Source organism: Hylobates moloch, unplaced genomic scaffold (genome assembly GCF_009828535.3).
Source record: "Hylobates moloch isolate HMO894 unplaced genomic scaffold, HMol_V3 SCAFFOLD_17, whole genome shotgun sequence".
Taxonomy (NCBI): Eukaryota; Metazoa; Chordata; class Mammalia; order Primates; family Hylobatidae; genus Hylobates; species Hylobates moloch.
In genome coordinates this window covers 43,727,546-43,747,613 of record NW_026652292.1, presented here as the reverse complement: position 1 = coordinate 43,747,613, position 20,068 = coordinate 43,727,546, and the positions used below count along the sequence as shown (strand labels likewise).

The following is a 20,068-nucleotide window of genomic DNA, read 5'->3' as shown; positions in this document are numbered from 1 at the left end:
GCAGCTCAGAAAGAGACTCCTTTCTGCTTGAGGACAGGAGAGGGGAGAGTAAAGGGGACTTTGTCTTGCAACTTCGGTATCAGCTTAGCCACAGTAGAATAGGGCACCAGACAGAGTCCTGTCCTAAGGCCCCATTCCAGGCCCTAGCTTCCAGACAACATTTCTAGACATATCTTCAACCAAAAGGGAACCCACTGCCTTGAAGAAAAGGGCCCAGCCCTGGCAGCATTAGTTACCAGCTGACTAAAGAGCCCTTGGGCCCTGAATAATCAGCAGCAGTACTCAGGCAGTACTTCTCGTGAGCCTTCGGTGAGACTCGAGATGTGCTGGCTTCAGGTATGACTCAGCACATTCCCAGCTGTGATGGCTACAGGGAGAAACTCCTGCTTGAGAACAGGAGAGGGAAGAGTAAAAGGGATTTTGTCTTGCAGCTTAGGTACCAGGCTTGGCCACAGCGGGGTAGAACACCAAGTGAACTCTTGGGGTCCCTAATTCTAAGCCCTGGCTCTTGGATGACATTTCTGGATGTGCCCTGAGTCAGAGGGGAGCCCACTGTCCTGAAGTGAGAGTCCCAGGCCTGGCAGCATTCACCACAGGCTGACTGAAGAACCCTTGGGCCTTGAGTGAACACTTGTGGTATGGTAGGACTTGTCATGGACATGGGGTGGTAGTGATCATGAGGAGAGACCACTACCACTCTTCCATTACCTGTCTGTGGAAAGGGGAAGAGTGAGAAGAACTTTGACTTGTGGCTTGGGTGCCAATACTGCAGAAATTCGAAGGATCATCAGAGGCTACTATGAGCAACTATATACCAATAAATTGGAAAGCCTATGAGAGATGAATATATTCCTAGAAATATACAACCTACTAAGATTGAACCATAAAGAAATCCAAAGTCTGAACAGAACAATAACAAGTAATGCTATTTAGGTAATAATTAAAAGTCTTCCAGGAGAAAAAAAAAAAAAAGCCTGGGACCCAATGGCTTCACTGCTGAACTTTGCCAAATATTTAAAGAAGAACTAGTACCAATTCTGCTCAAACTACTCCAAACAATAGAGGAGGAAGGAATACATCCAAATTCGTTCTACAAAGCCAGTATTACCCTGATACGAAAGCTAGACAAAGACACATCAAAAAAAAAGAAAACTACAAGCCAATCTCCTTGATGAACATTGACGTAAAAGTCCTCAGGAAAATACCAGCAAACTGAATTCAACAACACATTAAAAGGTCATTCATCATGACCATTTAGGATTTTTTTTTTTTTTTTTTTGAGATGGAGTTTCGCTCGTCACCCAGGCTGGAGTGCAATGGCACAATCTCGGCTCACTGCAGCCTCCACCTCCCAGGTTCGAGTGATTCTCATGCCTCAGCCTTCGAGTAGCTGGGATTACAGGTGCCTGCCACCATGCCCAGGTAATTTTTGTATTTTTAGTAGAGACAGGTTTTCACCATGTTGGCCAGGCTGGTCTTGAATTCCTGACCTCAGGTAGTCCACCCACCTCAGCCTCCCAAAGTGCTGGCACAACAGGCATGAGCCACTGCTCCCGGTGACCATTTAGGATTTACAGGAGTGATGTAACATATGCAAATCAATCAATGTGATACATCATATCAACAGAATGAAGGACAAAAACCATATGATCATTTCAGTTGATGCATTTGATAAAATTCAACATCCCTTCCTGAAAAAAAATCCCTCAAAAAACTGGGTAAGAAGGAACATACCTCAGCAAAATAAAAGCCATATTTGACAGACCCACAGTTAGTATCAAACTAAATGGGGAAAAACTGAAAGCCTTATCTCCAAGATCTGGAACATGACAAGGATACCCACCCTCACCACTGTTATTCAACATAGTAATAGAAGTCCTAGCTGAAGCAGTCATAAAAGAGAAAGAAATAAAGGGCATCCAAATTGGAAATGAGGAAGTCAAATTATTCTTGATTGCAAATGACATGATCTTATGTTTGGAAAAACCTAAAAACTCCACCAAAAACTACAGAACTGATAAACAAATTCAGTAAAGTTGCAAGATACAAAATCAACATACAAAAATTAGTAGTCTTTCTATATGCCAACAACAAAAAATGTGAAAGAGAAACCAAGAAAGTAACCTCATTTGCAAAAGCCACAAATAAAATAAAATACCTGGAAATTAACTTAACCAAAGAAATGAAAGGTCTCTGTGATAAAAACCATAAGACACTGATGAAACAAATTAAAGAGGACATAAAGAATGGAAAGATATTCCATGTTCATGGATTGGAAGAATCAATATTGTTAAACTTTCCATATTATGTGTATTAGGCCATTCTTGCACTGCTATAAAGAAATACCTGATACCAGCCAGGCGTGGTGGCTCACGCCTGTAATCCCAGCACTTTGGGAGGCCGAGGCAGGTGGATCATGAGGTCAGGAGATCGAAACCATCCTGGCTAACATGGTAAAACCCCATCTCTACTAAAAATACAAAAAAATTAGCCAGGCATGGTGGTGGGCACCTATAGTCCCAGCTACTCAGGAGGCTGAGGCAGGAGAATGGTGAGAACCCATGAGGTGGAGCTTGCAGTGAGCGGAGATCACACCACTGCACTCCAGCCTGGGTGACAGAGCGAAACTCCGTCTCAAAAAAAAAAAAAAGAAATACCTGATACCGCATAATTTATAAAAAGGTTTATTTGGCTCATGGTTCTGCAGGCTTTAAAGGAGGCCTAGAGTCTTCTTGGTTTCTAGGGAGGCCTCATGAAGCTTACAATCGTGGCAGAAGATGAAGGGGGAGCAGGCATGTCACATGGCAAAAGCAGGAATGAGAGAGAGAGAGAGAGTTGGAAGGAGGCACCATGACCAGATCTCCTGTGAACTCAGAGTGAGAGAAGGTTCAAGCTATTCATGAAGGATCTGCCCCCTTGATCCAAACACCTCCCACCCAGACCCCACCTCCAACACTAGGGATTACATCTCAACATGAGATTTGGGTGTGGAAAAATATCCAAACTACATCATTCTGCTCTGCCCCTTCCCAAATCTCATGTCTTTCTCACATTTCAAAATACAATATTCCTCCTCAATTGCTCCCCCAAAGTCTTCACTAATTCCAGCATTAACTCAAAAGTCCCAAGTCCTAAATTCAAAGCCTTATCCCAAATCCAAATAAGTTCTTTCTACCTATGAGGCTGTAAAATCAAAAGAAGGTGTTTACTTCCAAGATACAATGGCTGTACAGGCATTGGGTAAACATTCTTATTTCAAAAGGGAGAAATTGGCTAAAAGAAAGGGGCTACAGGCCCCATGCAAGCCCAAAACCCAGCAGGGCAGTCATTAAATCTTAAAGCTCCAAAATAATCTCCTTTGACTCCACATCCTGCATACAGGGCACACTGGTACAGGGGTGGGCTCCTAAGGCCTTGGGCAGCTCTGCCCCTGTGGCTATCCAGGGTTCAGTCCCCATGGCTACTTTCACAGGTTGTTGAGTGCCAACAGCTTTTCCAGGCAAAGGGTGCAAGCTGCCAGTGGATCTACCATTCTGGAGTCTGGAGGGCAGAAGCCTATTTCCCACAGCTCCATGAAACAGTGATCCATTGGGGTCTCTGTGTGGGGGCTCCAGCCCCACGTTTCCCCTCTGCACTGCTCTGACAGATGTTCTCTGAGCCCTGGCTAAAGGTAGAGCAGCCTGGATGCAGGAAGCAGTGTCCCAAGGCTGCAAAGGGCAGTGGGGACCCCATAAAACCATTCAGTCCTCCTAGGCCTTTGGGTCTGTGATGGGAGGGGCTGCCTGGGAGATCTCTGAAATGCCTTCAAGGCATTTTTCCCATTGTCTTAGTTATTAGCTCTTTGCTCTCTTTTGGTTATACAAATTTCTCTAGCAATTCAGCCTGCTTGAATTCCTCTACTGAAAAAGCTTTTTGTTTCTTTACCACATAGGTAGGCTGCAAATTTTCCACACTTTTATGCTCTGCTTCCCTTTTAACTATAAGTTCCAACTTTAAGTTATTTCTTTGCTCCTGTATCTGAGCACAGGCTGTTAGAAGCAGCCAGGCTATGTCTTGAACACTTTGTTGCTTAGAAATTTCTTTCATCAGATACCCTAAATTTTCATTCTCAAGTTCCAACTTCAACAGATCCTTAGGGCATAAACAGAATGCAACCAAGCTCTTTTCTAACACAAGATATGGGTGAACCTTTGCTTCAGTTCCCAGTTAGTTCCACATTTCCGTCTAAGATCTCATCAGCCTGGCCTTCACTATCCATATCACTATCAGAATTTTGGTCACAATCACTTAACCAATTTTTAAGAAGTTCCAAACTTTCCCTCATCTTCCTGTCTTCTTCTGAGCTTTCCAAACTCTTCCAACCCCTGCCTGTTACCAGTTCCAAAATTGCTTCCACATTTTCAGGTATCTTTATAGCAATGCTAAACTTCTAGTACCAATTTTCTGTGTTAGGCTGTTCTGTCTTGCTATAAAGAAATATTTGAGACTGGGTAATTTATAAAGAAAAGAGGTTTAATTGACTCATGGTTCTGCAGCCTTTACAGGAACCATGGTGAAGACATCTGCTCAGCTTCTATGAAGGCCCCAAGAAGCTTACAGTCACAGTGAAAAGCAAAAGGGGAGCAGGCACATCACATGGTAAAGAAGGAGCAACAGAGAGAGTAGGGGAAGAGGTGCCATAGCACTTTTAAATGACCAGAGCTCATGTGAATGCAGAGCAAGAGCTCACTCGTCACCAAGGAGATGACCCAAACCAATCACGAGGGATCTGCCCCCATGATCCAAACACCTCCCATCAGGCCCCACCTCCAACACTGGGGATTACATCTCAACATGAGATTTGAGCAGGGACAAATATCCAAACTATATCACTGTGTAAAGCAATCTATAGATTAAATATAATCCCAATGACATTCTTCACAGAAATAGGAAAAAAATCCTAAAATTCATATGGAATCACAAAAGACTCAGAATAGCCAAAGCTATCCCGAGCAAAAAGAACTAGAGGAATCACATTACCTGACTTCAAATTACACTACAGAGCTATAATAGCAAAACCAGAGTGGTACTAGCATAAAAATAGACACATAGGCTAAGGGAAAGAAAACTGAGAAAAGAACTCATACATCTACAGTGAACTCATTTTCAACAAAGGTTTCAAGAACACACACTGGGGAAAGGACAGTCTCTTCAGTGAATGGTGCTGAGAAAACTGGATATTCATATGCAGAAGAATGAAATTAGACCCCTATCTCTCACCATATACAAAAATCAAATCAAAATGAATGAAGACTTAAACCTACGACTTCAAACTATGAAACTACTAGAAGAAAACATTGGGGAAACTTTCCAGTACACTGGACTGCACAAAGATTTCTTATGTAATATCACATGAACACAGACAACCAAAGCAAAACTGGACAAATGCGATTACATAAAGTTAAAAAGCTTCTGCAAAGCAAAGGAAAGTGAAGAGACAACTCACAGAATGGGAGAAAATATTTGCAAAATATCCATATGATAATGGATTAATAACCAGAATATATAAAATGCTCAAACAACTCTATACAAAAAAAAACTAATAATCTGATTTAAAAATGGACAAAAGAGCTGAATAAACATATCTCAAAAGAAGACATACAAATGACAAACAGGTATATGAAAAGGTGCTCAACATCACTGACTATCAGATAAATGCAAATCAAAACTACAACAAGATATCATCTCACCCAAATTAAAATGTCTTATATCCAAAAGACAGACAATAACAAATGCTAGCAAGGATGTGGAGAAAAGGGGATCCTCACCCACTATTGGTGAGAATGCAAATTAGTACGACCACTAGGAGGAACAATTTGGAGGCTTCTCAAAAAACTAAAAGTAGACCTACTACATGACCCAGCAATCCCACTGCTAGGTATATACCTAAAAGAAAAGAAACCAGTATATAGAAGAGATATCTGCACTCCCATGTTTGTTGCAGCACTATTCACAATAGCCAAGATTTGGAAGCAACCTAAGTGTCCATCAAAAGATGAATGGTTCAAGAAAATGTGGAACATACATGCAATGGATTATTATTCAGCCTTAAAAAAGAAGGAGATCCTGTCGTTTGCAACAACATGGATAAAAGAAGACGTCATTATGTTACCTGAAATAAGCCAGGCACAGAAATACAAACTTCTTATGTTCTCACTTATTTTTGGGAGCTGAAAATTTAAACAATTGAAGTCATGGGGATAGAAAGTAGAGCAATGGTTGCCAGTGTCTGCAAAGGGTAGTGGTGGGGGAAAGCAGGGTTGGTTAATTGGTACAGAAATATAGTTAGGTAGAATGAATAAGATCTAGTATTTGATAGCACAACAGAGTGACTACAGTCAACAATAATTTATTGTACATTTAAAAATAACTAAAGGAGTGTAAGTGGATTGTTTGTAACATAAAGAAAGGATAAATGCTTGGGGTGATGGATATCTCATCTACCTGATGTGATTATTATGCACTGTATGCCTGTATCAAAATATTTTAGGTACCCCATACATATATACACCTATGTACCCACAAAAATAAAAGAATAGAAATAGAAAATGACTTCTTTATTTTTAAAATGAATGCAATATCTAACAGATGAGTGCCAAATTCTTCAATGCAATCAAGTTCACAAATTCACTCACCTAAGCAGCCTGATTGGCAACTAAATAGAAAACAAACAAGAAAAGCCATAAATAGAAGAAATTCAAAAGGTAGCTAACCATGTTAGATACCCTGCTGTAATTAATTTTAAAATTAACCTTCCACATATTCATCAGGCATCAGGCAGGTTTGATTGTCTGAATTTTCCTCTGGAAATTGACTGCAATCTGTGTCTTCAGGCCACTGTAGGCCCACAATCCCAAGAACAGACTCACAGCGTTCTTTGGAGTGCTCACACAATGCTCTAGATGAACAAGAAAGACAAAACATTAGAAACAGAAATAGCTCCATCTGAGACAGATGTTATAAATTTATGTCATTTTAATTCTGTGTATGTGGCATGTATTGTGGGTGTGTGGATATAAAAGACGCACATATATATGACAGGTATTCAGGAAACCAAAATGAGTAATATCTCTGCAAAGAGTATACATTCCAGCACCACACTTTCACCAAAATAAACTTTATTGCAGAAATAGGTCTAAAGATGTTTCCAGGACACAGATTCCCTTCTCCACATTGCCTTTCTCATTCTGTCTTCTGTGTTTGAAGGAGACACATTCTCCAACCTTTTGTTCCAAACAGGGAAGTCTCCAACATCACTTTGGATAGTTTGCCACCAAAGTCATTGAATCTACACAACACCCTCATCTTCAGAGATCTCTCCCTCTGCAGGCCAGCCCTGTGAGCCATCTCATGTGCCACCTTAGCTTGCCTAATACATGGCCTCCCTTACTTCAGCTTCCGTCAATATTGGTGAAAAGCTTAGGACTCCTTCCAAACCCATTTATGTTGAGCTCGAGTCAGTTAAAATGTTTGGTTTTTTTGTTTTAAAGAAATGATATACTATTGTATCAGGCGCTTTCGTGCGTGTTATGTCTTTTGTCCAGAATATTTTTAAGTTAAAGTATTAGCGTGCCTCACAGAAGATTTCTTTTCTTCTTTTTTTACTTCTTATGGAAAAAAATATGATTTTTGTCTCAACATATTACTAAGAAATTAGTTACATAGTTAAAAAAAAAAAACCTAACCAAAATAAGTTCCTAGGCCGATATACTCTTAATGGACTCAAATACATGCTTACTTCTCAAAAGTTTCAAATTTTATACACTAATTCAACCAAGTTCTCATTTTTAAGATAAAATGGGAGACAGATCTTCCAGAAAGGCCAGCTCCAGTCTTGCCCAAAACTGGTAGACAAAGTGTAACAATCAAATGACAAAGTTTCGGAGAAAGTTCTGTCTAGGTTTAAGTCTGGACAAAGCTCAGTATAACTCAACATTGGTTTAGCCCAGGAATTTGTGGTAAAGATAAAGCTGTGGTATTTCTATATTAGGTCAGGAAAGATGGAAAGTTCAATAGTTGATAACTGTCTGTTGAACTAACTAGTTTTGTTGCAGATTTATAAAAAATGTATATAACTCAATTGCAACTGCTATTTTAAATTAGTCATATGATACTTAGTTGTACAAAAGACTACACAGTGCCTGACTCTACCACTTCCAATTTTTTTCTGTAAAATGGAAATTACAACAATATGCAGCAGCACAACTCCAGGGGGCGCTGTTCTTATCATAGTCCTTGTAGTGTTCAGCCATAGGTAGCACCTCTGATGATACACACCTCAAAAGGTTATTTTGAGTACACTACAGCATAACAATCCTCAAGTATTTAGCCCATTGTAAGGACTCGATGTTAGATTTTTCAGTCTCATAGCTAAAAAATTCAATGTTAAAATTAATAAACAGACCTAGCAAAAGCAGGCAAAAGCAACTATGCATCGCTTTATGAGCTTATTAGCATATTATTCAAAAATTTATTATAAACAAATATCAAAATATAAAATTCATAGTGATAGACACTGAAAATAAAAGATGTATGGGTAAACCTGAAAAAAAGAAATAAAGTTATCTAAAAGAAATTTACCACAATTTTGACTGAACAACACTTCGGGATCATCCTTGTCTTATGCATTTTAATATGGAACTTAAGCCCTGAAATTGTAAATTATATCTGGATAGAAATTCACATTTATATTTACAGCAGAAAATGCTGCTTTAGGGAAATTTTTATCTACATATGAAAAGAAAGTCAAATGCCAGAAATTGTTAAGTACTATTAAAAGAAATTATTCACTATCATTGACCTTGCTTTGCAAAAGTGAAGTAAGACTTAGAAACAGCTTTTTAACATAAAATTGGTAGATGTTTTATTAGAGATACTTTTAAAAGTACTTAGCAGAAATTTTCAGATATTTTTCTACACAAGCTAAAATTTAGTTTTATTCTCTCTATTGGTATAATTTGTTCAGTTCCCCAAGTCATTTTGAAATTTTATTATTTCCTGTCTATAGATGCCCTTACTTTGTTATCCATTGGTATTCAGCATATAATTTATTGTTTTCTCTTCTGTCCACTATATTAATAGTACTGCTTTTTTAAAAAACTCTGCATGACTTCTGATCCCAACATATGGTTTCTGCAGTTGCTACTCACATTTAGGCCAGCACATTTGTATACCCACTCCTTGGGGGAAAACAGCACTGAAGAGAGTAGCAACTCACTTCTGAGAGTCATCTTGTATATGCAAACCCTCTGACTACAATGCCTAACACATGGCACAGCAAAAGGACGGACTGCCAAGAAGCTATCGTGCTCCTGTGCTATCATCACAGCTATTGTCCATTCAGGGTTCATTACAATGAATCAGAAGCACTTTACATTCATTCGATCTCAATACAACCCAACAACCATTACTATCCTTATTCTACATGTAAAGGAACCAAGGCTGAGAGAGACTCAGGAATTTGTCTAAGGGCTACCTAGAAACTAGAGGAGGGTCAAGATTTTAACCCAAACATGGACTCTGGAACAATACTCTTGACACTAGAATATCACTCATATTCAAAGTCCAAGCTACGCTCTTGAAATAGCATGTCTTATTTCATTCAAACAGGCAGAGAAATGTCAGCGATGTCCATCGCTGTCCAATCTGTGAGTCTGGCTCTATGTCTTCTTGTGCCATATCTCTAACAAGTGCTGTCAGAGTGCAGCAGTTTAAACACATCAGTGTTGCCAGAAAAAGAGGCAGATATATCCCTTTTCTACTATCATACTTTTTTTAAAAAATGGCTTTTTAATACAACAGAATTAAATACCTGTGAATTTATTTGATTGAAACACATAAACTATCATCAAAGGACGTTCACAGCTCCCTTGTTTGGTACTTCGTTAACGAATTCTGACTCAAACATTCATTTTACAACTTCTACTTCTTTGTCTCACTTGTTAAATATAAGGTATTTGATAAATGCAGAGCTCCTTAGGGAAATTTACTTTGTCCAAACTCAACTAAGTCTTCACCCCTTGGTTCTCTCTGAGGCAAAACAAGGGACTGGGGGAGATCCCATCATATTACCTGCAAGGGGGGATAAGCTGGCCTGTATTCACATCACATTTTGGTACCAAAATGGTGCAAGCAAAGAACATGAGGTATTTATAACAGTTGGTTTGAACAAGTGCAGGGAAAAGAGAAGACTCCCAGCTGATGGATGCTTCCTTTTGAGTCCTGTGGCCAAAGTAATTTGGATAACTTGTACTGTTGTAGGGCAAATTCATGCAGAGTTCCAATGTAATTGGTTCACATTGACCTAACAAAGAAACATACACACAAATATTTTTAAATTTCACATATAAAAACAACTTCTTTAAGTTTTACAAACTTGAAGTCTATTTTATTCTTTCTTTAGAGTAGCTAAGACTAGAATGCCAGTAGTATATAACATTTTTTATGGATATTGAAAATAAGTAAGTTGATTAGTGAAGTGCCCTGGCAACTAAGATTCATTTCTGTATATGTAGTTGCTAGCACTGTGACAATATCATGCTTTAGAAAGTCCTTCCTCATTTTTTCCCTTGGCTCAACTTATCTGAAGATGACTCTCTTTCATCATTCCTTTTATTGACTCCAATTCATCTTCTTCTTCTGATTTACTCATTACTACTAAAATAGGATAGCCCATCATCTTCACTGTCACTAAACTAATTAACGAATGTGATTAAATAGGCAATTAGATAACTTCTGTCTATATGTTTTATTGTTGATTAATGTGTTTAAATATAAGGCTACAAGATTTCAGGGCAAGAGGAGGCTCAGATCTGTTGGATACTTCTTGCTAATAAGACAAAATCCAAACCCCTTAGCTTGAAATCTGAGGCTATTTTATACTTCAACCCTAGCCTAACTTTTCAGCTTCATTGCCTGTGCTTATCCAATCAACAGTATCTCTGCTGTAATAAATTCTATTCCCTTATGACAGCAGATATTTTAAGAATTTAATGTTTTTATGCACCTTGTTTGCTCCTCTCTTACCTCCTTTTTTATAACATGCTCATAGTTATCTCCCCAAAGGTGGTCATGGTTCTAGCTGCCAGGTGCATACCGCACCTGCTGCCTGGATTAACCCTTTTCCATCTTCCCCACCAAGCTAACTCCTCTGTGGTCTGGAAGACTCAGCACAAATACCTCTTCCAGGAAACCTTCCTGGCCAACCACTCTTCCCATTACTACTTCCAGAATGAGTCTTTTGTGAGTGCAATAGCATCTTAGGCACATACCCACCATATGCTCATTGCATTCTGTCATATTCTTTATTTACTTACTTGCTTCCCCTACACAATCCTGAGATTTTTGTGAAATGAGACTTTATCTCTTGATCTCAAAGTCTACACCTAGCACAGTGCCAGAATGAAGGGAGGAAAATGTATCAGGGACTACCCTAGGCACTGTAAATGTAAGAGTAATGAAAAATATTGTCTCTGCCACTGAGGAACTCCACAATCTCGATAGGAAAAAGGATGCACGTGCTGGTAGCTGTAGTAGAATGTGAACAGGGTAGGATAGAGTTTGCATGAACTGAACATTTGTGTATCCCCATTCATAGGCTGAAACTCTAACCTGCAATGTAATAGTATTTGGAGGTGGGGACTTTGGGAGGTGATGAGGTTTCAATGAGGTCTAGATGAGGGTGGCATTTATATGGGATTAAAGTCCTTATAAGAAGGAGAAGAGACTAAAGCTCTCGCTCTCTCAGCCATGTGAGGAAATTTGAGGGCAACTGTCTGCAAACCAGGAAGCAGCCTGTTACCAGAGACCACGTCTGCCAGCATCCTGATCCTGCACTTCCAGCCTTCAGAACTGTGAGAAATAAATGTTTGTCATTTAAGCCACCCAATCCATGGCATTTTATTGTAGCAGCTTGAACATACTAAGACAGACATATTGAACAAAATGCTAGAGTCCAAAGGGAAAAGGTAGAGCAAGAGTGAACTGGGAAATCCTCTGATATGGTCTGGCTGTGTCCCACCCAAATCTCATCTTGAATTGTAGCTCCCATAATCCCCACTTGTTGTGGGAGGGAGCCAGTGGGAGATCACTGAATCATGGGGCAGTTTCCCCCATACTGTTCTCATGGTAGTGAATGTGTCACAAAATCTGATGATTTTATAAGAGGTTTCCCCTTTCACTTGGCTCTCATTCTTCTCGTCTGCCACCATGTGAGACGTGCCTTTTACCTTCCACCATGATTGTGAGGCCTCCCCAGCCATGTGGAACTGTAAGTCCATTAAACCTCTTTCTTTTGTAAATTGCCCAGTCTCAGGTATGTCTTTATCAGCAGCGTGAAAACAGACTAACACTCCTTCCAAGGATAAATGTGGTTTGGGCAGCTTTGGGGGAATACAGCAGAGAGGCTCCCAGCTGTCTCTCTCTGTTTGCAGTAGATATGCCACATTCCCTGCGGGGAGAGGCAGGCAAGCAAGTGTCCTGGTAAAATTCGCCCAGGCAGACCAAAGACTCCATGCCTTATTGAGAGTGATTATTCAAATTAAATTTAATTATTTGACTAAGAAGTGGTATCCATGCAAATAGATTTGCAATAAGGACTGGGCTGAAATATTAAAACATCTCCAGGACTACTTCTTAATTTAAAGAATCTGAGGGTATCACAGATATTATATTTATAAGGAGGCTGATGTTGGCCTGATAAAAAAAATGATACATGAAGTGTAACATGACTCTCAGTTTCCTGAAGAAGATACAACACTGAAAGGTTGGCATAAGCTTGAGGATGAGTCAGAGTGGAGAGAAGAGTAGATGGAAGAGGTTTGGGGTTGGTCGGTTCGGTTCATCCTTCCCTGTGATTTGTGAAGGAGGGGTTGGACATTATGGACTAAATGTTTGTGTTCCCCCAAAATTCATATGTTGAAATCCTAACCTCCAGTGTGGTGGTATTAGGAGGTGGAGGCTTTGGGAGGTGATTGAGTTATAAGGGTACAGCCCCCAAGAATGGGATTAGTGCTCTTATAAAAGGGACCACAGAGATCTCTCTCGCCCTCTTTTCACAGTGTGAGAATACAGTGAAAAGTCAGCCATCTGCAGCCCAGAAGACGGTCCTCACCAGAACCTGACCGTGCTGGCAACCTCATCTCAGATTTCCAGCTTCCAGAACTGTGAGAAATAAATGTCTGTTGTTTATAAGCAATAATGATTTGTTATAGTAGTCTGAACTAAGACAAGAAGTAACATTTAAATATTGTTACAAGATTTAAAAATGCATGTTTTTCATAACAATAAAAACACTACAAAGATGCAGAAAGAAAAAGTTCAACATCTCTCCACTCCCCTTTCTGTTACCTTCCCTGCAAGCCAACAGAAGGCTTTGAATGCTTCCATGCCTTTCCCTTGCTCACATTTATCCATACATGCCTTTGCACACTTAGACAGGGATTTGTGTTTGCTTTTGCTAAAGCAGAAGCATACCATTCCTATCACCCTTCAATTTGCTTTTGTTGCTTATTTGTCATGACCATCTTACAAGTCAGCACATGCAGCTCTAACTCTATGCTTTTTTCCTGATATCTTTAATATACTTAAAATTTTACACAATTGGTTCACTTACAGATGTTTTTGATGCAGTCCTTTCTTTCCTTGTGCATACCCCCCCTTTCTTTCTTTCTACCACCCCATCAAGGTTTAACTTTTTATTGATGTATTTCAATGAAGATGATTAATAGAACATATCACATGAATAATTTTTCTCTTTTTTATATGTGGAGAATGTATCACTTTTGATTTGGGTTAAGATATAACTTTTAAGTGTTTAGGAGCCAAGGAAAAGGAAAAGATTAAGTAATGATCATATATTATTCTGTAGATCTTTATTGAATGCGGTAAGCTTTATTGGATCTTGAGTTTTATTCCTTCAAAGGCATTCTTCACAGAATGCTAAGCAAGATAAACTCTCAAAATACCTGTCAACCCCAAATTCTATGATTTATGATATCGATAAGCTTTTTTATCTTGAGCATTAGGCTCATGTGTGAGCCTGATTTAAAAATCGCCACTAGAGGGAGGTGCCATCACAAACATGTGAGGATATTTTAGGGCTGCAGAACTGTGCTTCTGATGTAAGTCTGATGTAGTACCCAGTACAGTGTCCTGAACACAGATGAGGTTTAATAAAGATCTGTCAAAAAAAAAATCCTGATGGAATCTCAATGGTATTCCACCTTTCAAAGTCTGTAACAAGATTCGTTCAATTCAAACTAAAGATGGGATCGTAAACTCAATGGTGTTATATCCTTATGATGTGATACTCTGAAGTTACTAGAAATCATGTATTAAGCGATGGTCATTTCTACACTACTGATATATAAAAATTCAAAAATCACTTTGCCTAAATCTAAACCCTTTAATTTTTTTTAAATTTGATTTTTTTAAGGTGAAATCCTTATAATACCTCCAGGTCAAAAACAAAGGCAGACACAAAAACTTCATGTGTTTTCTTATTCAATGTCTCATTCCTTGCTCTTCTATATATATAAAAATATATATATAGAAATATATTATATATATATATAGAAATATATATGTCATATATATTTATATATATATATATTTTTTTTTTTTTTGATGTCTCCCAGGCTGGAGTGCAGTGGCGCGATCTGGGCTCACTGCAAGCTCCGCCTCCTGGGTTCGCACCATTCTCCTGCCTCAGCTTCCCGAGTAGCTGGGACTACAGGTGCCCACCACCACGTCCAGCTAATTTTTTGTATTTTTAGTAGAGATGGGGTTTCACCATGTTAGCCAGGATGGTCTCGATTTCCTGACCTTGTGATCTGCCCACCTCGGCCTCCCAAAGTGCTGGGATTACACGTGTGAGCCACCGCGCCCGGTTTCTTTATAATTTTATTACCTAAGTGTGTACCACCCCTGGATATTGTAATTTAGGCTTGCCCATTTTTTGAAACTTGTCCTGTCTTTTAAGTCTCTCATAGTCTTTGGGTTCCTCCTCCATTCCTTTGTCTTTCTTTATAATTTAACTATAGAAGAACCCAGACATTTGACTTGTAGGGTATACCAGATTTTGAATCTTGCTTATCGCACACTCCTGGTGAAGTTAAACATGTTCCCCATTCTCTCTATTTCCGAACCTCGGCAGTGATCAACAAGAGTGGACTGGGCTTCATTCCACTGGCAAGACTAGAGGTGGCTGAGCTGTTCTTTCACCAGAAGCCACATCATTCTGATTTCCCTCTTTTTGTGATGTTAGCAGCTGTAGCTGCTCCATATCTTCACTCATTAATTCAATGTGTTACCAAATGGTAATATTCTATTCAATCTTTTTTTCACTTATTAGAAAATGCACATGGAGATGCTTTTATAAATACATCATTCCTCTCTTCTACTGTTTGCTCCTAAGGACAGAAGTCTGTAACCATTATAGTGATATACCACATGACTACACTGTTTACTCCTACCAACTGAAGCTTGCAAAGAGACAGCAGGAAATTGCTAGACCCTTAGGGAATTATTCAAAAAGCAAACCTGTTGATTTCTTCCTTGGTGTTGAATAAGAGGGGAAAATGCACGAGTAAGCGTAGAACTAAAGGTTGATGAACACTGTGGGAGGCTTGAGAGAGGGCCTGGGACATGACAGCCATGCCTGGATTTCACAGCCATGGTCAGCATGGGCACAGGGAGGCAGGAGAGACATGCCCAGGAGTCGCTTTTGCAGGTTGTCATCCATTGTCTGGATTGCATACCACAAGGGAGAAGTGATGGATTAGTCCCTCCACACCAGAATGAGGGGAATAGCATTCCCGCTCCTACCCTCAAAGGCAAGGACGCATCTGTATTTTGCCTCCCAACATGGCACAGAAATGTTAAAGATGCTGGGTTGTGACTGGACATGGCAACACAGGCTGCTAAAAGCTATTTCTTGAAAAAACTACGTATCATAAGAAATGTGGTTTTTAGGCTTTTTTAAAAAGCTGTAGGCACTTCTGTGAATTTAAAATAAGCTTCTCCACTGAAAAATGCACATGAGAATACACAAACCTTTTCATACTCTATTTCAGAGTTCTCACATACCCCTGCAGCCCAGTCATAAATAGGCACTAGAGCTATACATTCTCAACCTTGGCTATACATTGAAGTCATCTGTAGAATTAAAAAATACTGATGACTAGGTCCCACACAGTATATCTTTAGGGACCATTAGAAAATCACATAATATTTTATGGGATGGCAAGAAACAGAGTCTTCAAGGACAAGAATCCCGGCAACTCCAGTGAGATGCTGTCTCCACCAGACAGAATATCTACTACATTCTCCAAACTCAGGTTTTCCTTTGGCATCGAGCAGACTAAGAAATTACTGTTCAGTGGTGCCTCAGAAGCTGAGTAATAATAGTCTCTGATAGTGGTAAACACCTTCAAGTAATGAACCATGTTTTCAAGTGTATGAAGGATTTTCTGAGATGCCACTTGTTTGTCTTTACAGAGACCTAAGTACGCATATATCATCTTGAAGTTCTTTGAAAGATCAGGAATAACATCTTGACTTTCAACTGCAAGTTAGGCACATATGCCTTTTTTTTTTTTTTTTTATTGAGACGGAGTCTCGCTCTGTCACCCAGGCTGGAGTGCAGTGGCACAGTCTCGGCTCACTGCAACCTCCACCTCCCGGGTTCACGCCATTCTCCTGCCTCAGCCTCCAGAGTAGCTGGGACTACAGGCGCCCACCACCATGCCCGGCTAATTTTTTTTTTGTATTTTTAGTAGAGACGGGGTTTCACCATGTTAGCCAGGATGGTCTCAATCTTCTGACCTCATGATCCACCCGCCTCAGCCCCCCAAAGTGCTGGGATTACAGGCGTGAGCCACCGCGCCCAGCCTATGTGCCATTTTTAGTAACACAGGAGTAATGAGGGCAAGTGGCTAGCCTAGTGCCTTTTACTCAGAAGAGAGCGTGCGCAAACGTTTGCTGAATATATGTGGAGAGAAGTTGGCAAGAATATACATGATGAATGAGGAAGCTGGTGACACAGTGAGACACTAGGTAAACTGAGCGTATTTAAAGAGCTTAAAGAGAACAACAGTGTAGAATACATCAGTGGGAAGATGACAATATGTTCTCCCACACTGAAAAGTGACTTCTAGGAAGCTAGAAGCCTGTCTCCTTTCTCCACCACTAGAAAGCCCAGCGCCCATGCCGATGCTTGGAATATCACGTACACACTACAAATATTGGTCAGCTCTATGAGCCAAGAGTTATCCAGTTGCTTTTCCTACAACTTATTCTTTTGACAGGAGACAACATATTGTAAATATTTAAAGTCTGAAATATTTCAAATATAGAGAAAATAGGATAACATACACCCAAGTTACTTCCTACCCAAATTTGACACAGGCTAACATTGCCTTTTCTACATTTTTGAGTCTAATAGTAAGTGTCATTCCATGTCAAACAACCCCCAAAACTTTAATAATAAACACATGTCTTTGAGATGACCCTGTCACTATTCAAATTGAAAGTGAAGTAAAGAAATCGCTCTGAAAAATTTCCACAGCAGATTGAGAGTTGAGTAAAATGAAACAACGGAAACAGTGGCCCAAATATGTTATACATGTGGGTGTGTGTGTATATATATACACACACATATACACATATATATGCACATCTATAGATATGTTCTATTTAAATCAGTTTCTATTTAAATCAGTTTAGAGGAAGTAAAATAGCAGTTTGAGTGTGTCCACTTTGTGGCTTGACTAATATCTACTGTTCTCTCATATGGGAAATGGAGGAGGGGTGGGCATGTGCTTCCAGGCAAAGAGTTATTAAATGCCACAGTCAATCCTGTCAGTTTGGGTTTTTAATTAGCTGCCTGCCTATACCCCCTTCCAGCCTCCTTTTTTCACCCCCTTGAGACTCTGTAACAGTTACAGAGGTACTCACCATAAGCTCTACAGTGACCCAGAAAGGTTACCAGGTAAAATTAGGACCGCAAAACTGCAGCAAATGCAAGGACACAGCCTTTCAGCATCCCAGCTCCCAAGGGCCTTGGACTGAGAGGACATGTGTTAAGAAGTAATACCCTGGCTGGGTGCAGTTGTGCGCACCTGTAAGGCCAGTGGATTACTTGAGGTCAGGAGTTTGAGACCTGCCTGGCCAACATGGTGAAACTCCATCTTTACCAAAAAATAAATAAATAAATGAATAAATAAATAATAAATTAATTAATTAATTAATTAATTAACTGGGCGTGGTGGGGTGTGCCTATAATCCCAGCTGTTCAGGAGGCTGAGGCAGGAGAATCGCTTGAACCTGGGAGGTGGAAGTTGCAGTGAGCTGATATCGTGCCACTGCACTCCAGCCTGGGTGACAGTGCCAGACTCTGTCGCAGAAAAAAAAAAAAAAAAGAGATACCCTCTTGCCAACTGAAAACTGACTGACCTGCTTCTAAATTTCTAATCCTAACCTGAAAATGCAGCAAAAAATTCATTAGAAAAAGTGAAAGAAGTGAGTATAACATGAAAACAGAGCTCAGGAGTCAGCAATCATTACTAGAAATCAGTCGCTGGGGATTTTCTGATTCAATTTTCCAGGAGAGTCCATAGGGTGCTCTTTCACTTCCGCCCATTCTGTCTTCCCCAAATAACTCCTCCTCCTGAAAGTCATTTTAGAGCCACCTGCTTACACTATTTGGAGCTGTTACACTGTCACTGAAACAAATTAGCCTAATGGTTCCAAAACCATTATAGGTCATCAGAGTTCCTGGAAAGGCGAGAATAAATTTCATTAAAAGAACCGACTGCCTGTAATCCCAGCACTTTGGGAGGCCCAGGCAGATGGATCACTGAGGGTGTTTAGCGCCTGTAATCCTAGCTACTCTGGAGGCTGAGGCAGAAGAATCACTTGAACTCTGAAGGCAGAGGTTGCAGTGAGCCAAGATGGCGCCACTGCACTCCAGCCCAGGCGACAGAGTGAGACTGTGTCTCAAAAAAAAAGAACAGACTGCCAAAGTTGTATGTGGCTATTTCTATGAACTTCATATTTGCTTCTTGGTTAAAGTTTCCATTTTTGAAGCTGTGCTTTAGAAAGGAAGAAAGATAGCATCTGCCTACAGATGGAGCCAAGAAAATAATACAGAGAACTAATGCTGAGTTGAAAGTAATGGTAATGATATTAAGCAATGTGGGTTTATAGTCATTCACAATGACACATTTGTTTCTGATTGAAGTTAATTAAGACCATTTGGCTTCTTTACTGCTACCACATGGGACCTTTTAAAAAGAAAAAGAAAATAGGTAGCCTTTTTTGGAGGGATTCCAGACTTCAGTATTTGAATGTCAACGCAGAAGAAAAATGCTGAATGCATGCCCTGACATGGCTATTGCATTTGTCAGCTGTTGTACTTACTACAGTTATTCAGACTGTTGTTCAGGTCACAGAGAGAGCTACCACCACATGAATCAAGGCAGGGATTGTAGAGGCATCTTTGGTCTCCTTCTTGACATGGAGTCTGAACTACAGAGGGAGGAAAAGGCACATTGGCTTTCATCATCTACAAATTCCTTACCTAAGGATCTAAAAGATCAGGAATGTCTGATGGAGCTGAGGAATAACACAACTTTAATTTCCTTCCAATTTCTCCAAAAGTATTGAACATACATTGAATAGGTGCTTTCTGGATTCATTTTCCGGTAATTAAATACAATCCAGGTATTCCAAAATAGGAATGAAGAAATAAGAGACAAACTGCACAAAAAACAGGTGGTTGTTGCATTTAATGGAAAAAAAATAGTGTTTTCTTTTTACATGGGTGCCAACACTTGATTATAAAATAAAATTCAAGAGATTTGAGGGACAGAGAATGTTATAAAAATCTTCAAATTTTGAATATTAAGTGACACTTTTTTAAGACTCATTTGCTCCCAATTCGAGTCTCCCTCTAAGGAAAATGCTTTCTCTAGTAATAAATAGGGCATCAACACCAATACAATAAGGATACTTTATTATAATACAAGTG

The 20,068-nt window shown here is 39.7% G+C and overlaps 1 protein-coding gene across 4 annotated transcripts in view; it reads right to left on the bottom strand.

The window, feature by feature from the left end:
- The window catches only part of CORIN (corin, serine peptidase), a 250,529-nt gene that overhangs the window by 65,610 nt on the left and 164,851 nt on the right, over window positions 1-20,068 (bottom strand). For all 4 annotated transcript variants that reach the window (XM_032135377.2, XM_032135379.2, XM_032135378.2 and 1 more), the window contains 3 exons: window positions 19,459-19,566; window positions 10,111-10,342; window positions 6,792-6,937 (listed from right to left, as the gene is read on the bottom strand). In XM_032135377.2, coding sequence (XP_031991268.1) covers window positions 6,792-6,937; window positions 10,111-10,342; window positions 19,459-19,566 — 486 coding nt within the window. The remainder of the gene's footprint in view (window positions 1-6,791; window positions 6,938-10,110; window positions 10,343-19,458; window positions 19,567-20,068) is intronic.